General features: G+C 36.5%; 1 protein-coding gene across 1 annotated transcript in view; it reads right to left on the bottom strand.

The window, feature by feature from the left end:
* Positions 1–20,103, bottom strand: part of KLHL1 (kelch-like family member 1) — a 181,793-nt gene that overhangs the window by 60,702 nt on the left and 100,988 nt on the right. The window contains exon 5 of the mRNA XM_009323524.1: positions 15,282–15,468. Within this exon, the coding sequence (XP_009321799.1) occupies positions 15,282–15,468 (187 nt within the window). The remainder of the gene's footprint in view (positions 1–15,281; positions 15,469–20,103) is intronic.

Here is a 20,103-nt window from a genome sequence, read left to right as displayed (position 1 = left end):
CTTTTTTCTTAGCTTTTATTGCTAAGCAGACATCATATGGTATGGAATATCCCTTTGGTCAGTTTGGGTCAGCTGTCCTGGCTATGTCCCCTCCCAAGATCTTGCCCACCCCAGCCTACTGGTGAGGGGGAGATGTTGGAGACACAGCTTTGATGCTGTATGAGCACTGCCTAGCAGTAGCCAAAACACTGGTGTGTTATCAACACCGTTCTAGCTACCAATACAAAGCACAGCACTATGAGGGCTGCTATGGGGAAAATTAACTCCATCTCAGCCAGACCAAATACAACACCTGTATTGACTACAGTGGGCACTAAGTGTATAGTTTAGGTGTACACATGTATAGTGTAAACACTAAAATTTAGGTGAACCATAGTTCTAGCGTCAGTTGTTAGTACATTCCTGTATTAGAGTGAAAGGGGAAAGACCATATAGGTTTCAGTAATGCAGGCTATGGCAGTTCAAGACAAGGGAATGGACCCCAGGCAAGTTTTCTATTGCATTTGTTTTCTATGAGAATTTAGATAAAACAACACTGACATTTAAAAAAAAAAACTTTAAATAATAGATACTTTGGAAAAAAAAGTTTCAGGAGGCAAGAACTATTTTCAGTCTTCATCTTTCAGGCATAACTTGGTTCACATACATAACATATTTCAGTAACTGCAGCACAAATGCTTTTGTATTTCGAGAATTCTGATTCATTATAGATTAAATGCTCACAAAGTACAAATTATTAGCTAACATTTTTATGCAGTACCACTGCTGTATGTTCCCTAAAGTAACTAACAACATTTTATTTCAGTATTCATAACTCATTACAATTTTATTATTAGCACTTCTTGCAGATTTTCATTTTCTTGTTTGAAACAGATACAGTGACAATAAAATGTTTCTTTGTCAAGCTCCTTAACCGCCTGCTATTGTACCCTGTGCCCTCTTCCCGTGCTACTATAGTTGAACACTTCCTTTGAAAAATTAGTAAGATAAAGAGGTATCTTCAAAATACACAATTTTTAAGGAGGGATAGTTACTCAGTAACTAGAGGACTGAAATGTTCCAGACTATAATTTGTATATATTGGTTGTAGTATCCTCTACAGATTCATTCACCAAGGTACGCAGGGGCCAAGGGACTGTTCATTCCCAGTACCTCACAGAGCATTTGGAAGGTGCGTTATAAAGAACCTGAAGATAAACTTTCTGTCCTGAAAAGCTGTTATTCCTGAAAGTTTAACCCTGCCCTCTGACTGGTGACTAAAATAACTCCTAAATTTTAAAGCAAGTATACAATTTGCAAAGTGTGAGTCATAACATATTTAAAAACATATTTGTCAATATTTCACAATCCTTCTACTTTCAACTTATTACCACCCTTCCTAGTGAAGGCTGTACTCTGCTATAAAGTAAATATGGCCTTGAATTTAACACTGTTTTAAATATTATTTTAAATTATCCCCAAATAAAATTATCACAGCCTGCACATAGAGGTTTTTCATAAATTACTGACCCACAGCTGTATGATAATTTTTACATTATGCAAATCCCTGTGGTTTGATTAAATACTGGCCCCAAAACTATATAACCGTCTGTTGTACATTGGCTATCTCACCTCTCTTCCCATCTGTTTCTTTACATGCTCTACCCTACATATTTTCCCTTTTCCAGCAGCCTTTGCAATTGTACCAGCCTCTTGGGGGGAAAAAAAAAAGGAACTTTGCAGACAATTGTTTCTTCTGTGAAGTTCTCTATCTACAATCTCTAAAATAACAGCACCACCTCACATTACTCGTATGTTACTTGTCATTTTTTGGAACAGTTTAGAGGGGAAAATAGAAGTCAGAGGAGAGAAACATACAAAGAAATGGAGCCAAAGATGTAACTGAGGGACAAAAGATGTGGGATAATATATAGGAGATTAAAAGACATGGGTTTGAGAGGAAAGATTGTACATAGTCCATGAAAAGAACACATTTTAATGTAAAGTCTAAGACTGACATCATTTAAAGAGTTAATAGGGAATTTTATGCTGACGTAAAGATGGGATGTTGCAGGGAATAGAATAAGACAAAAATAGCAGTGTTCTTACCATTATCCTAACATGTCTTTCTCTTGTCTGATCCCGAGCTGGAGAGGTTTGAATCCCACCTTGTCTATGAAGAGTTGACCTTAGAGGACCTATTCTAGAAATGTTACTTTTACATCTTTAATTAATTAATATATTTATTATTTCACAGAGGAATTTAAGATCTTCTGGAGCAGAGAGAAACATCAACAGTTTGAGAAGAATGTTTATCCTACGGTTCCCATATGAATACTTATTACAATCAATCTTTTCTGCAGAAGAACTGTGTATTTTATTTTCAGTTTTAGCAGAGAGATGAGGAGAAGGTGAGGGATAGGAATTATGAGCAAAGTCCAAAAGTTGCAGAGCGCATATGACTTAAGACACCTCTGACTTCTGCATTTCCCTTTTGACTAGTTCTACACAGCATCTTGATACATGCACTTATGTTCCCAGTTCCCATTCACTGAGCCTACTCTCCTTGTGTCCTGTAAATCAAAGCAAGGCACTTCACAGGAATCAGTTCTAGGAAGCAGCCACTTATTGATAGAGTATATTCACACTTAACATTTTGGTACCTAAATTTGATATGGGGATTTTGTTTCTTCTCTCTGTGCTTGAGTTTCTCTCTAAATAAAGAGATAACAATATTTTTGTACACAAAAGGATAACATGTTAAAGACTGAAGTACTTGTGAGCATTGTGATAGGCAATGTATTATTACCTGTTACAACATAGAAGACTTGTTTAAAGTTGTGTGCTTGACCTGTACTTAAGTCCTGGATTTTGGGCTGGTAAGACTATTGCATTGCCCTTGTGTCTACATCCACCCAGTTTTCAGCTAGGAGCTAAGAGTAATCAAATTAACAGGATGCATCTATACTGCCAAATAGCATGTCTCCCAGCTCATTCCCTGGTCCTGCATGCTTGTATTTCATACATATCTGTTCCTTACTAGGTTCTAGTGGGAGTAGTAATACAAAAATGGAAGAAACACCTAAGTGCAGCCTTCACTTCAGGGTTCACTCCTCAGTGGCAGACTGGATGAGAATGCAGCATGTTTGACTCCTTCCATCCTGCAGTAACTTTGAAACAGATTTTAGTAGTCTTTCCAAGCTCAAGCACCTCTACACAATTTTAAACATCCAAAACCTGATACAAAAACACCATTCCCGTTGCCTGTGACACAGGCCTCACGTTATTTCATTAACTCTGAATGACTGCATTCATAACCAATAATTACACTGCAGGGCCACAAGGCTAGCTTTGTGGTGTGGTATGCATCCTTGAGCTGTGAGTCACTTTTTTCCTCCAGATCTGGAGGGACTATGCAGTATCCCCTGGACAGATAGCAGAAAAAGGGAAGAACCCTCTCCCCATTCACATTCACCACTTCTAAGGTAAGATCAGTACCTAGAGTCAAACAACTTATTTTAAACCACCATGGCGTTGCACAGTGAACGAAAAGTCACGCAGGGAGATGCTGGTTCTAGTGACAAGCAAAAGTTAACAGCGTCATATCCCAGCTAAGATCAGAAAGTCTTCTCCTCTTTGCCATTACTAGTAGGTGGCAGTCAGCAAAGCCAACTCCTAACTGAAGCAACTTCCAAACTGTGCACACTCAAAGAAGTGAGCAATATTGGTTAATACTGCCTACCCCAGTCTATACAGGCTGTGATAGGATGTCTTACCAATGTTAGAAATCTGTAGACAACTACTTTTTTTCTAATACCCATGGACAAACCAAAGTAATTATGATTAAATGTTTCAGAAAACCAGAAAATCCAATTTCCCAAGAATAGGAGGATGGAAGGAAGCAGTTGGGAAGATACTAGGGCATATTTTCTTAGGAAAATGGGAGATACGGGTTTAATGTATGAATACATGAATAAACTAAATACAGCAAAAAATCATTATTCATTTTTGGCTGCAGTGTATGTGCTGATTATGCAGAGATAGACATATTTTCCTAGAAAACAAAATAGATGGAATACCACAGCATAAGTAAAACACACAGAGACCCAAATTAAAATACTGCTAACTATGTACAAAAATATGTGAAATTACATTTAAAATGTATCCTATTATAGTTTATTTCATTCGTGTATCACTAGTGGTTTTTTAGTCATCTAAAGGTAAAAAGGAAAAACATGACTTATTAGACTGTCTTTAAGATACTGGATGTTAAACTACAATGATAAACAAAAAGCAAATACATAGAATATTGAGGATCTTACAATAAACATAATATGCACTCAGGCAATTCCTCTATACACATGCACATGCACAAACCCCTATTTTTCAGATGGGCAGATCTCTAAAAAAGCCCGAGTTATTTCAGTGAGTAGTACTGAAGACAGAATATATGAAAAAGACATAGACAGGTGAAACAGAATTCATTTAATAGCTACATGCATGATAAACAGCAGTGTGTGGTAAATTTAAAACCTATACCATGACTGTGGCAGCACAAATGAATTCAGATAAGAAGTTAAGGATTTTTATTGATGTTCTGGAATTTATCTTTTCTCTCCCCCCCCCCCCCCCCCCCCACTTAAATTCTACTTATGATCCAGCTGGGTATTGGATGAGATTAGCTCTGTGTATTGTGCATACTTTCATGGGCATTATAAGCCCTAATTAATCAAGGTTTATGAAGTAATGAGAGATCTACAGAGAAAGAAAACTTTAGAAATGAAAGTACTGTAGATGATCTGGATAGTTTTGTATGAATGTCCAACCGCTGCTGACAACTCCTATGTGCATGCAGCAGGGGTGTATGTGATTCCCCCATCTGATGAAACAATAAAGTACTAGACCTCACAACTTTACCTTCATCTGCAAATCAGTACACCGTTGCACAATATAAATTTCTATTTTTTGTTTTAGTTATCATTTGTAAGATTGTGAAATTGTGGAATTGTTTTGGTGAAACCTTTTCAAATTATCTTTAAGTTCTCTTTCTATTACACTTACTCTTTTTCTGAAGTTAAGCATATTACATTTCCTTGCTAATGTTTTGTAAATCAAGAATTTTGCATAAAGCTGATTGCCATTCTTATCTTTTTGGCATAGTTGATGATAGACTAATCGTATAGCAAGGTCATTGCATGAAAAAGAATAAATGTATTGCAAGATTGTTTGTAACTCAATGTTTTAAGTCAAATGCAGCAGTATCTAGAGCCTGTGTTCCGAAGATGTTAGATATTTTTGAACAACCTGATGTAGGCTACATGAAGTCAGATAAACTTCATGAAGAACGTCTGAGACTATGAGAGCAATATATTCATTTCAGTTATGTATAAATGCAGGGATTTTGGCATAAACATAGTGCAAATTGCCTCAGAAGCAGATACAAATGCCTAAACATTCCCCCTTCCCTCAAACCCCACCTTTGCATTCAGTGTAGATATTTCCACAGTAAAGGTACTTTTCTCATAGCTAGAATGATTCAGTATTTCAACCCATGAAGAAGGGTAGGAGTTCTACATTTATCATCACAAAATTTCTGCTTTTTTTTTTTTTTTCCCCCTGTAAGACTTTCTGCTGATTTTGCTATTACTAAAGCTGTTGCTGATGTGTACTCTGACAATTTTGTTCAAGATTTAGAGATGCTGCTATGAGTAGGTGCAAAATGATGACCTTGATCTAGCGATCTGCAACATTACATTTTGAACTGAAAAGTTGGTTACTCAAGTGGAACGAATGTGACCTAAATAGGTTACTGATGCAAATATCAAGGAGAATCTCTTGGTAAGGAAAGAGCTATACAGAAAACAGGGTAGCAGTTCACTACTCTTCTCTTTAGTTATACTGTAAAAAGTTCCTTTAAGCACTCAAAAAATATATAACTTGTATATAATGATTCTTACATTTTTGGTGTGAAAAAAAATATTAAACTGTCATAAGGATTTGCCGTAAAGTGACAAATATCAGAAAACTTTTGGGAATATTCAATTATTCGATATGATCAGAATTCTCTAAAACTAATACAAGTTTTTTCCACTAATGTTTATATTTTAAAGACTATCAGAAAAGACAGCTTTTAGACAGTCATTTTAGGTAATGCCTTTAGTGTTGGGTGTTTTGTTTTATAATACAGTGTTATGTTTTATAACATAAAACACTCGTTTTATTTTATGTTTTTATCTAATCTAGAACTTACAAAAGTCCCTTTTATTAATGACTTATATCATGCAGTATGCTAGTCTACCTTCGCTCATCAACAGAACACATGCTTCTTCTTTAAAACCAGTTCTGTTCCCACTGGAACTTGTGCAAATAAGGTGTTAACAATAAAAAGAAAAGTCCTACATGAGGACAGCAGCAAATGTTGGGGCAACTGCGCCTCCTGCAGAAGGCGTGTGCACCCAAGAGGAGGTCCCACCACAGGGGAGGTGGTGATGGCGACCTGCACAAACTGTGAGAGAGGGGCTGCATGTATCTGTGTCTGTGTATGTGTATGCACACGTGTGTGCGCGTGTGTGTCTGTGACTAGAACTTTTGGCGATTTGCTCAAGAAAGGTGTTCAGAAATTTGAAGAAGTTAATTCATATTTTGCAAGTGTCTAGTATTGCAGTTTATCTACTGCATGACTGATATTGATCCTAAACACATAGTTCATCTGATTGCCAGTTAATTATGTATCATAAGTAAATCAATAAGCCGCTTTGATCATAATTTGGTTTAAACTATGTGAACTGAGCAGTTTGGCACTGAACAGCACCAATTTCCCATTACCCTCAGCCTTCTTTTATTATTTATCATTGTAGCTATACAGATGCTCATCCGCACTGCTTAGCTGTTGGCTCAGTTCCTGGGAGATTCTGTTTTGCTTCAATTACTTCCCTCTAAGGTAAACCTGTTGTAAAGGGTGCTATCCCTAACTTGCATGGATAGGAGCCAGCTAATGCTCAGTATTCACTGGCTCTATGTTGTGCCTTCTGTAGTCCAGAGAGATATATTTGTTTGTTTATTTGTTTTTCCAGTTCAGAGTGTTAAAAATAAGGTGAGAGCTGTACTGAAGCTTACGGGGATGTTCTTATGCCTGCAACTATGGCCTTTTTGAGCTTTTCCTAGAATTTGGCATGAAGATTTATGAGGTGGCTGAAGGTGCAAGATGGAGCTGGAGGACTGCACAGGGCAAGCGGTGCCAACATTTTTGAAGTCTAAAATTTTTTTTCTGTGTATTTTAATCAGTGATAAAATATCTGCACTGGAAATGTCAGAAAATAAAGTCAGTAAGCAGCAGGGAAGTAATGAGGGGACACACGGGGGTGTTCTTGGGAGAATAATCCCCTAAATATTCCCACAAAGGCAGCAGCCTCTTGCACTCTCTGCTTGACCCCACAGGTTGTAGCAACAGGTGTGAATATCAGGGTAACAGACTGGCAAGGTGAGGAGCTTGTGGGATGATGACATTTATCTTCTGTGTGATAACTTTGACTCATGCCTTATATTTGAAGCTGTGCAGGCTTCAGAATAGATCGCTTCAGGTTCTTATCTCTATTTCAAACCGTAACTGAATCAGCAATTTCAGAAGTTAACTACATTGAAAACATGCCAGAAACTAAGTGATGCAAAATAAGTAGCAAAAAACTACCAGATGGTGTTACAATCTGGATTTTTTTCTATTCAGAAATGCACATGTAAATCAAAGTACTGTAACTGCAAATTAGCCTATGAAGCTGAATGTTCTGGAACACATTGAAATTCACAGGAGTGAAAAGAAGCAAATAATAATGTTAATACTTATAAGAACTGGATGAGAATTTTAGTGTGATTTATACATTTAATTATCTCATCAGTCATTAGCCAGTGTATTTCATATTCCTCTGGTGAAGTAATTAACCAAGCTCCACCTTTACTCTACAATTATGTTATCATGTTACAGAATCACAAAATCACAGAACAGTTGAGGCTAGAAGGGACCTCTGGAGATCAGCTGGTCCAACCCCCCCTGCTCAAGTAGGGCCACCTACAGGCAGTTGCCCAGGATCTTGTCTAGACAGTTTTGGAATATCTCCAAGGACAGAGACTTCACAACCTCCCTGGGCAACCTGTGCCAGTGCTCAGTCACCCTCACAGTAAAAAAGTGTTTCTTGATGTTCAGAGGGAAACCCCTGTGTTTCAGTTTGTGTCCATTGTCTCTGGTCCCATCACTGGGCACCACTGAGAAGAACCTGTCTCTGTCCTCTTTGTACCCTCCCTTCAGGTATTTATATACATTGATGAGATCCGCCCTGAGCCTTTTCTTCTATAGGCTGAACAGTCCCACCTCTCTCGGCCTTTCCGCATAGGAGAGATGCTCCAGTCACTTCATTACCTTTGTGGCCCTTCATTGGAGTCTCTAGCAGCTCCTTATCTATCTCGTACTGGGAAGCCCAGAACTGGACACAGCACTCCAGGTGTGGCCTCACCAGTGCTGAGCAGAGGAAGGATCACCTCCCTTGACCTCCTGGCAATACTTTGCCTAATGCAGCCCAGGATTCCGTTAGCCTTCTTTGTGGCAAGGGCACACTGCTGGCTCATGTTCAACTTGGTGTCCACCAGGACCCCAGTTCCTTTTCCGCCAAGCTGCTTTCCATCTGGGTGGCCGCCAGAACGGCCTGGGGTTGTTCCTCCCCAGATGCAGGACTTTGCACTTCTCCATGTTGAACTTCATGAGGTTACTTAATGTTATTTAATTAATTATGATTCCTCTGTCCAGAATGTTGTGTTGCCAGCTAAATATAACATATGTATTTCTTAGGAATTGAAACAGTTCATTTCAGTTTCAGTTTATTACTGTGTGAATCAAACAAAAAATCATACTCCCTCTGCAGTTTATCAGACATATATCCAACGATGAACTCTTGGGATATATTAAAATGACTGAAAATATGAATTTCTCTAATAGATAAACTAAGGCTCCTAAAATCAGTTGCCTTGTTTTCTGTTTTAAAATGTAGTGGATTTTTTTTGTTTGTTTTTATAAACAGCTAACTTCTGTCTGTTCCATTTAAGCAATCTAAAATGAAAAGTAAGTTTTGATGCACATTTGCAATTTAGACACTGAAAAATTCAGTTGTTCATTCTGCATAGCCTGCCTGCCTCTTACTTTGGTATTCTAATTTTCTCAGAAAAACCCACCATGATGACAACCTCATTAATAGGCTAGGTTGATGACTCTGATGAGATACTTTTTTGTTGTTGTTCCTATTTATATATTCCATTTTTTTTTGAGAATCTTCCAAAAAGGGTAAAAAAAGGAAAACAGAGATGGTCATTGGTACCCAGCGTATACAATTAGTGTATTTTACAATTAATGTAAATTATGCTATAATTGTTTCCCATTGCTAGCTAGAGAATGACTGGGAAAACACTGCATTATACCAACACATATATTTATGTTTTAAAAAAAAAAACCTAAATGCGTTCATTTTTTGGAAAAAATAGACTCCAGAAAGTATAAGAAAGAATACCAAAATATATTACATGGAACTGAGTAAACATCACATCACAATCATCTATCTCACTCACGACATCTGAAAACACTGGAATTGTGTGGCTGAGACAGAAGTGTTACTTAGAGCAGGCAAGATGTCAGAGGATAGTTTTAGATATCTGAATAAAAGTGGTAGGCAGACAGCTGCTTGGAATGTCAGAGGCAAAATTTATTTTGGCTTATAATCCTTCTGAGGTATTTTAAGGCTATGACTGCATGATTCTTTGATTTAACATAACAAATGTCCTCGTGGAAAACATACAGGTGAAAACAAACTAGCACTAAAGGCAGACGAAACTCATACAGAAGACTGGTGAGGACAGATATATGATGTTATCAATAAAAAGAGTAGGATTGCAAAAGGGACAGTCCATTTCTCACTTCTCAGTTCATCTTTTGTGAACATCTACTTATTTCATGAGTAATAACAGCACGTTTATGTTCCTGCTTCACAGGGGCAGCTCCTGGAGTCTGACTGGGGGTGTGGGTGCCCCTGACCTGTGGTCTCAGCTACTGGAGCCAGTGGGGTCTTTAACATCCAGCTACTGGAGCTGCGTCTCGAAAACCAGCTACTGGGGGGGACCCGTGTGAGTGAGGAGGGCAGGGGGGCCATGCCGGTACTCAGCAATCCTGTAATGTGTGTGTGCTTGTGAACCTGGCGAGTGTGGTGTGTGTGCTGCACCAGTGACCTTCTGCCTCTGCCAGCCCAACATTGGAACAGGCTGCCCAGGGAAGTGGTTGAGTCACCATCCCTGGAGGTATTTAAAAGACAGGTAGATGAGGCACTTAGGGACATGGTTTAGTGGGCATGATGGTGTTGGGTTGACGGTTGGACTCGATGATCTTAGAGGTCTCTTCCAACCTTAATGATTCTATGATTCTAAGAGGAGGAGGGGACGTGGCTGTCTGTGCCTGGGTCTGCTGTGAGTCCTGAATGCGGGTGCCGCTGGGGGTAGCGCCTTCTCTGTGGCCGTCTGTGTGCCCGGCTCTGTCAGTGTCTGTGTGTCTGTGCCTCTCTCTGGGACACACACTTAACTTCACTACTGGTTGAACCTACTAATGGGAAAAGGGCAGCTGCATCCCTCAACCCGAGCAGAGACCCCAGGTCCCCGGGGGCACCATGCTGGGCTCCAGCCGCCGGGCAGGAGGGTCCTGGGCCGGGCAGCTGGAGCTAGCGGCCGCTCCTAACTTTCCTTAACTTCTTTAAGTTTGTAAGCATGAGACTATTTACATGTATTCTAATATCTGAATAGGAATAAAAAAACATACCAAGTTCTTATTAAAAAAAAAAAAAAGCTTAACAAAAATATGTTATGAAGACAATCTATCATTAAGTGCAGGAAGCCCTAGCCATGATTTCATTTGCATGCTGGATTAAGGAACGACTTAAGTACAACAGATAGGGTGGGCTACTTTACCATGCTACAGCCTCAACCTTTTAAGAGAACACTTCAATAATTCATACTACTTCTATATATGAATATATATACACATACTTACAAAGCATGTGTATTTATATAAAATATTTCAAAAGACACACTGGGAAAAATGTTCTGTAATAAAAACATTGAACATTTTTTTCCTTTTTTTTAAAAAGAAAATACTATACCTTCTTAAGTAGGTTTTCCTGTTTGTCTATTATACAAATACAAGGACTACAAGCACTCACATTCTGAAAATTAAACTCGGTTACTGTAAATCTTATATTTTGAATGAAAATGCAAGTAAGATGAAGATAAGATGTTTTCTCAAGATAGTCATGTACATCAAATGAATAGATAATGAATGCTGTCAAATGTTTCATGTATGTGAAGACAGTGGTTTGTAGTAATTTCCACAACTTGCAAAATGCCACAAAACAATGTTGATGCATTTTATTATTATTTTTTAATAATTTCTACTAACCTGAAGATGAAGGAGATAGATATATTTTTTAAGTTATAGACATCTCAGACTCATATCTTAAAAAGCAAGAAGAATTACCTAAGAGGAAAAACGTGATCTTGCCCTATTTCTGCCTTTATTTACAGAATTTACAATAGGTTGTCCTTATTTACAGAATTTACAATAGGTTGTCCAATATTTCTTTCAATATTTAAAAATTATGCCTAAATGAGAATGAAAAATATAAAATTCAAATAAATAAGGTTTAAGTGATGTATGCTCTGAGAAATGTCTTGCTAGAAAATAGTAATAATAAAAAAGCCCAGAAAAACAAGGACATCTTCAAAGTTCACCAGAGCAAAAGAGTAACTTCATGTAGCCATGTTAGATGACATTCCTGTAAAATAATGATATGTAAGTAATACACCACATATGATAAACCATATTTGTAAAGAAAAAAGGATTGTTACCGTTAAAGAAAAGGTAAAATGTGCAACATGGGAGTTTAAGGAACAATGACTGGAGACCTCACAATTTCACATTTCAAAAGATTCATTTTTTTAATGTATCTGTGGTGATATCAAAGATCTTTCTAAAAAATATCTAAAGAATAATGAAAGGACTTTTAATATTGCTTGATATAGACTAACGATGCACCTCACCTATTTACCATCAGAGCAATTTTTGTGATAGGTTTTATATCTAACCACAAGATTACTGAAAAACACACATTTAGTATCAGTGTTTCAGTAAATCAACTTTTCCCTTTCTTTGTTAACGACCTGTCACATTTTTATGGAAGAGTTTCTTGTTCATGTAATTTTTCCTTTCTTTTTCCGTTGTATTTGCTTGAAGACTGTGATCCAGTAAATAATGAACTAATTTAGCACTTCAATGAACTAATCTAGGACTATTCCAAAAGTAACATATACCAGTGTTTTTGGATCATGGTTACCCTGACACTTTTGTTTTCTTTAGTTTTCTTTTTCTGCAGATTCTCCTCGTCCCTTATTATTCTACCTGCTAGGTAGTGAGACAGGTTAGGACACCTCATGAGAGATCAGTCGGTATTCTGCCATCAGTGTGACACTGCTCAATTATTTATACCAGTCTCCTCTTGCTGTGCAAGTGTATTTTCCTCATCATGATCTTCCATGGCACTATCTGACATAGACCGTATACATCATGTTCTATCACACAGTTTTTGTTCTGCATTTGCGATTCCAAGACAGCTGCAAGAAGTCAGTGTTTTACCATTCTCACAAATTGGTGTATGTTCACTTCTTGCATTTACTCATTTATTTCAGTCTAGCATCCTCCTTTATTTGTGCACCTAGACAGTTTTTGTATACTATTAGATTATTAAATCCTGCTAATCCAAATTACAGAAGTCAGTGTGACGATATGAATGGGTAAAGTGAATGGAACACTGTCAGAAGCATATACCTCTAATTTATTAATACATCTCATTCTATTAATGTAAACATATAGGGAGAATCTGTTTCTGATATGTGCCTTTCAAATTAAATGAATAAATAAATAAACAAAGGTGTGTGGAAACAGAGATTTAAATGAGGTCTTGTACATTTAGGAAATTAAAATTATAAAATGATCTAACTTTGTTCCTTTTAATTCTATCCAATTAGCACTATGCTGCATTAACTTTTCACATGTCAGGCATAATTCCAGTCACTGGCTGCTGGAGTTTAATTATCACCTCTTTTTTATGGAAAGGAAAAAAAAACCTATAGAAGAGATTTCAAAACAAACTTGATTTAGCATGCTAGGCTACTTTTTATGTGATGGGCCGCATAACCTTCAAATACTTTCATAATACTAGCACTTACACACTGTTTTATATGCTAGCTAATAAATTGCTAATTTGCTTAGCTCATTTAGTTCTTATATGTAACTGTTTCATATTTGGTAGCAAACGCCAGGAGACATTAAAAATACATCATTGTGAATTGCAATCATCCGTGTCAGCATTTCAGTGGAGAAAGTTGTGGAAAAAAATTAAATTATCAATTATTGAAGAGAAATAATACAGTATCAGCATCATCTCACGGCCCAAATATTGAGGCGTGCTTTATGAACTCACAGTGACTCTTCAAAACATGCAACAAAACTCAGGTCTCCTGAACTAACGTGCGGAAGCAAGCCTCGCTGGTCCTAAAAGCTAGACAAGGACACAGCAGCATCACAAGAAGGATGAGCTGAGCAGATGCAAGTCGAGGTCGCACGGCTGCAGATCCTGAGTTATTGGGAATACACATTCCATCCGCTGTAACAAAGGCTCCTACTGTGTAGATGCTGCTCTGCCATACCAGGCCCACTCTCAAAGCAGTTTTTATCTGCTGTAAATGTATACAAACCCTGGTACTTTTGTTTTCAGAGTTCATATCGACAGAGGGCTGAAATAAACCGCTTCTGCCTGACCTGAATCTGCAAAATAGGCTGCATGTTGATGCTGTGACAGTGCTACACCCTGTGCTGTCTTCCTAAATATTTCTGTATTTGATTTGCTATGTGAACTAGTAACTGATCTGTACAGTAAGCTAGAACAAATACAGCTGCACCTAAATTGGGTTTACAGTCATTTCCACCACCTGAATACTTCAAGTGTTCATCGCCATTTGTCCTAAGAGGAGATTTGTATTTCAGGTACTTTATGATCCAAAGGCAATGCTCTATGCAATTCCAAGCCTAACAGTTAGCTACACAAACATTTATAAATGTTAAAAGGACAAAAATAATCCGCAGCTATAATAATAAAATATACCTATTGGTTCTTTCCTCAACATTTTTCTATTCTCTCAACATTTCTTTTTCACACAAGCACAGATGTCATACATCTTTCTCATTGGTTTAACTTTATGGGAAAAACATGCAATGTCCTTTTGCAGGTGATATTGCCACGGCTATTTAGTAAAACAACTGCAATAACTACACCTAGAAACAGTTGTGAAATACTGGAGATCTAATTTTATATTACATTTTTTTTAAGTACAGTTTATTTTATATTAGAACTAATGTTTCTGAAGGCATATTTTTCAGTCTAAATATGGACATGAAAATGTAAGATACTGTGGAATTGTTAGTGAATTTAAAAAAAAAGAAAGTCTTTCTAAGTATATAGTCTTATAACACAGCTAGCTTTTAGTTAAAATATTTTATTTCATTCCATTCAAGAAATCAGTGGAATAGACTTCTTAGCAGAAATAAAAACACATCACCATAATTCTTATTCCCAACAAATAACAACAAAATTCTTCAAAAAAATTTCCACTGCTTCCTACTTTTCTTCACAGTAAGATGGGGATAATTTCACCTTCCTTTAGCTGTTGACAAAGCAGTAATCTAGTTTAAGCTAGTTGTCTAGGCTTTTTCTCCAGAAGATCTATAAATTTATGCACCAGAAGAATATGAATTACCCATAATATTTCAGAAAACTACTTAAGGATGGAATACACTGCATATTAAACTGCCTTTTTTCATTGATTAGAAAAGGTGCATACATATTTGACTTATTTATAAATGAAACATAATATCTAGAAAGCTAAAATTAAGGTAAATTAATGTCACTAGATTTTTTGTTAAAATTCTTTTTGGAAATTATAATAATTTTGAACAAAGAATGAACTCAAAACTCAGTTTCTTTTCTCTAACAGTATTAAATTTTCCTTAAATATCAGTAGATTTTCATTGGACCAAAAGTCTTGGCAGCATTTCTTGACCGACTTAGACACCCCCCACCCCAGTCTTGGAATAGAAAGTTATTTCATTATTTTCTAATAAAGAAAATGCAAAATATAACTTTTATAAAGTAACAAATATCCTCTAATACCTTTGTTGTTATCCATGCCTCCAACAGCATAAAGTGTCCCAACTGTAGATTTTCTAGGTTTAGTTCTTGGACTTTGCATGAGAGTTCTTCTCTCTGGTAAAAGATGGTATTTCATGGCTTCCAGAATAAGCTTCTGGCATTCTAGGTCATCCTTAAAAAGCGCATGGTTTTCTAGGTCAGCCAATATCTGTGAATGACATGATCGTGAATCAGAAATGCTAGAAATTCCTAGAAAAGCAATACCACGCAATGAGAGAAGATCACAAAATGGATGTCATAGGTGTATCACTTCCTTGTAGAATACAGGGGTTTGCAGGGCTATTTTTTTTGGAGGAGGGTTAGGACAATAAGTATTTAGTTGATTTTTAAAAGACTGTAGGTAACTTTTAGATCACTGTTTCACCAACCCTTAAGACTACAATCTTAGTACTCTCTTACTGAAGACATTGAAGAAAATGAAGTATTCTCTTGTAGGTTACAGCCTGACTTATTTTTTAATGGTTTCCAACATAACACTGAAAGGATCCAGAAGGCATCTCTTTGCAAGCATCTTGAATGTGCAGTCATATAACATAACAACATTCTACAGTATTTTATGTAATACTTTCCAGGAACATCCCTTATTTTTAAAACCAAACCAAACAAAAAAGAACCCTAACAACAACAATACCAACAAAAAACCAAATCAAACAAACAAACAAAAAAACAAAACCAAAAGAACTTGCTTGTGCAAGTTTTGAATCTATGGTTTTGCCGTATTATTGGCAAAATTAAGGATTAATAATCCAGATAATGTAACTGTCTTTACAATTGGTATAAAAACTATAATCAATAGTTACCAAAACAGATGCTCAGTCCATACAGCTGAAAGAATATTCTATTATGTTTCCACGGAAGAAGGCTACAAGTTATAAATATTAAGTGTTTGATTCACTTGCCTGTATATACATATCTACTGGCTTTTGAGATGCTGTAAATCACCATATAAGTTTTCAAGATCCCATTGGACTAAGCAACCTGGTCTAACCTCATAGCTGACCCAGCTTTGAACAGGAGGTTGGACTAGAAACCTCCTGAGGTCTACTCCCACCTGAATGATTTTGTGATTCTGTGATCTCGCTGATGTCAGGCCAGAAGAGTGCAACACTTATGCAGATTTTGCGCCATATTTGCCAGACCCATGTAGGTATCTCAGATACCCTAAGGCATCAGAAGTCAGTCAAACTCTCAATGTTTATGTTTAGGCAATTGAGCATTACCTCTAGATGCTGATCCCTGTATTCTGCTGACTATCAAATTAGAGCAGGTTTTAATTGCATACGGCAGCATATCTGTACAGTCTGGTAGATTTCTAGATCTCATAGAACATCTGTCTGGGAGACCAAATCATTTTCAGAGAAGTAGCTGAAGGCCAGGAAGCAGGAGAATTTAGTTCCCAGAGTCTATGAGGAGATACCTCCCTAACAGACACATAGATGCAAATGTATGCAAACTGCTTTGCAGTTGCCTGAATGCAGGCAGTTAGATTCCTTTTAAGGACTCAGCTATTTCATCTGGACTTCAATGGCTGCTGAAGAATACATGAATGTCCTTTGTCAATCTGTAAGCCTTTTGCAGATAACACGTTTTCTGTGACATCTAAAATATTAATAGCTTGTACATGTAGACAGCAGACTCCTGCTTCTGATTTTAGATGTCAGTCATGAAATGAATCTATTCAGGTCCAAAGAAAGGCATTACACACTGCAGTATCTTAACTGGTGATCCAGAACTCTTATTTTACATGGCTGATGACCTAACAGACTTGCTTATTAAAAGAAGCGAATAAGGAGGTTCACCTAGCCTGACAAAAACTGTGGCCATAAGTCAACGTCTAGGGAACAAGCTATAACGCTGTTTTCAAATATATAGTAATTCCCCTTAATATTCCCCCAATGTGCAACTTTCAGATCAGGGATGTTCTGAGGTGGATGTCTTTTCCATGCATTTTGTAATTCTCAGGGACCTTATCTTCCATGAACTAGTTCAATATTCTTTTGAACTCATGTAACATTTTCACAACAAATTTGGCCTATCACTAGCTGTATATGAAGATTTACCTCCCTCTGTTTTGAACCTGGCTCCTGTTGCTTCATTTGCTTTCACTCAATTTGTTTCATTCATTTCTTTCATTCAGTGCCCCCTAATTCTTCTATTAAAAGAGAAAATGAGTAATTGAGCCCTACCATACCAAATTCCTTATAATGTTCTAGACTTCAGTCATATTCTCCATTAGTTGACTGTCTTCTAGTCTAAGGAACCTTAGCTTAGTTAATCATTGCTTGTATGAAAGAAGATTAATATCTTATCTCCCTTGTTGGCTTTTTCTGAACCTTTCAGTTCTGTTTGATTCTTTTTGTGAAGGGAGCAGAACTGCACACAGTAGTCAAGATACTGGCAAACCATGAAGTCTTATGGTGGCATAATGATGTGCTCTGCTTTGTTATCTTTTTCTTTCCTAATAACTTGTAACTTTTGATTTCGCCTTTTTGTCTACTACAGAGCTTCAAGTTGACTTTTCCAGAAATTCATATTTCGTAGACCCAAAATTTCATTCCTGAATGGAAGTGGCCAACCAAAAACCTATGATTTTAAACTTGAAGTTAAGGTTTGGCTTTTTAAAAATTTATTTATTTATTTATTTATTATTATTGTTTCTTCTTCAGTTGCATTATATTAAATTTATTTACATTAAAATTGTAGAAATGCAGTTATTAGGAATTTTGAGTGGGTTAAATGCTACTCACATCTCATGTATTGAAAATTAAAGTATCATCTTTAATACACACACAAAAGCTATGTGGCAATGCAGAAAGATTACTATAGGAGTAATAAGACTTGTGCTATTAATAATCACAGACTTTTTAGAGTGAAGGAGGATTTCATTTTTATTAGTCTCTAACTTAGGTACTTCTAGTCCATGGGGAAGTGTTGGTATAACTGGAAAGTTTGATTCTATTATTAAATTACAGAGTAAACTCTCTAAGTTGAGGATACTATGAATTGCAGTGGAAGACTGGGTATTTCATTATTTTCTGTTCTAACACAAATTCCACATATTTTAGCTGATGAAAGGATTTTTTTAAATTCTTATTTTTATTTAATTAAAGGTAGCTGCCTGAACTAGCAAGGATATGAGGTGCTTTCCACTCATGAGTGAAAAAAACTTGTGGATATTTTGAGTCACACTGATGTTCAGTGAAGTTCTAGGCAAAAATGGATGAAATTCAGTTCTCATTATTAAAACATTAGGCTCTAGTTAGAAAAATTGATAGTTTTAAGCTGTCTGTTGTGCATGGAAAACCTCTGGCACATTTCAGATGACAGTACACATCATGTTTGGCTCTGCCCATCTTCCTGGATATTCGGTATCATAAGATATCCATACATTGATACCATGAAAGAAAAAAACAGGTGGGGAATAAAAAAATGGAAGAGGGGAAAAAGAAAGTAGAAGGAGATACGGAAAGGTACAAAGAGCCCTTACCACAAAGTAATTGAGCTGAGTTCAGGGAGAAGGAATAAGACTAAAAGTGTGATAATTTAGCATGGGAAAGCTAGCAATACACACAAAGCCCCTAGGTACATAGCAAGTAGTAAACTTGCAGAGGGAACAGGTAATACAAAGGAAACCATGAGATTTATTAGTTTGCACAAGGACTGCATAACTAATAAATTAACGATATCTTAGATGTAGTAATCCTAATATTCATGTATTCTCCTTATCAGGATGTGAAAGAAAATGCTATAATGAATATATGCTATATCGCAAATGTACAATTAAGAAGGCTAAACCAAACGTAAAATATTTATTTTGGTTACTAAACCTATGGACCAAACACAATGGTGTTGTTTTACCATTTAAGACACAAGAAAGTTAAAAGAATGAAAATGTGAAAGCAAAGACAGCTATGTTCCTTGATGGTAATGTTTTCAGAAAACATCACTCAATGTAGTTCAGGTTAATAGCTTTATATAAATGTTTGCAAAGAGATTACGCATCAACCGCAAATAATCCCACAATCATGAAAGTAAAAATAAATGTATGAAAGGAAAAGACAGATAACATCCAAAGGGGCTGAAAACGTATGTATTGATATATTTTGGGGACTTCAAATATCTTCCAGGATCTCTGAATAAATCTTTGTCAGCGTGTCAAATCTGGATTCACGTAATAAGTGAATGGATGAGGTCTGAAGTTTTTCCTCCCAATCAATAACGAATGGCTCATATGCTTTCCTTCATTTAGGCAGATTAGGTTTTTGAAAATTGTCATATCAACTTTCTATGTCTGGTGGGACAAGCACTTTTCACATAGTACGTGGAAAATGAGGCATAGAAATCCCTCCATATATTTGTTTTCCAAAACTGTATTTGCTATTATTTTCTAATAAACCAGCAGTATCTATCATATTCATTTTTATAAATGTGCATGATTATTGTATTAAGAAACTACTAAAACACCTTTGAAACAGCAGCAGCAGAATAATAAATAACTGAATGGAAAAACAAGAAAAATATTGAGATTGACTAATATGAATTCAGTCTCAGAAGAACGTTACAGAAAAGATTTGAAATTAAACCTGCTGGTCTTTTAAATTTGTCACAAACTCCCATTCTGGCATCTCCCTAGCATATATGTATCTTTTAAACCAATTAGTTTCTACTGATCTATATACTCCAAGGCCATATGCCTATGACCACAGAAGTTCAGTAAGAGGGAGCCAATATCATATACATAATTGTCTTATATTGAAAGCTTACTCCTCAGAACCACTTGCTT

The sequence above is a fragment of the Pygoscelis adeliae genome, unplaced genomic scaffold (assembly GCF_000699105.1).
Source record: "Pygoscelis adeliae isolate BGI_AS28 unplaced genomic scaffold, ASM69910v1 Scaffold44, whole genome shotgun sequence".
Lineage (NCBI taxonomy): Eukaryota > Metazoa > Chordata > Aves > Sphenisciformes > Spheniscidae > Pygoscelis > Pygoscelis adeliae.
This window is presented reverse-complemented; position numbering and strand designations above follow the sequence as displayed.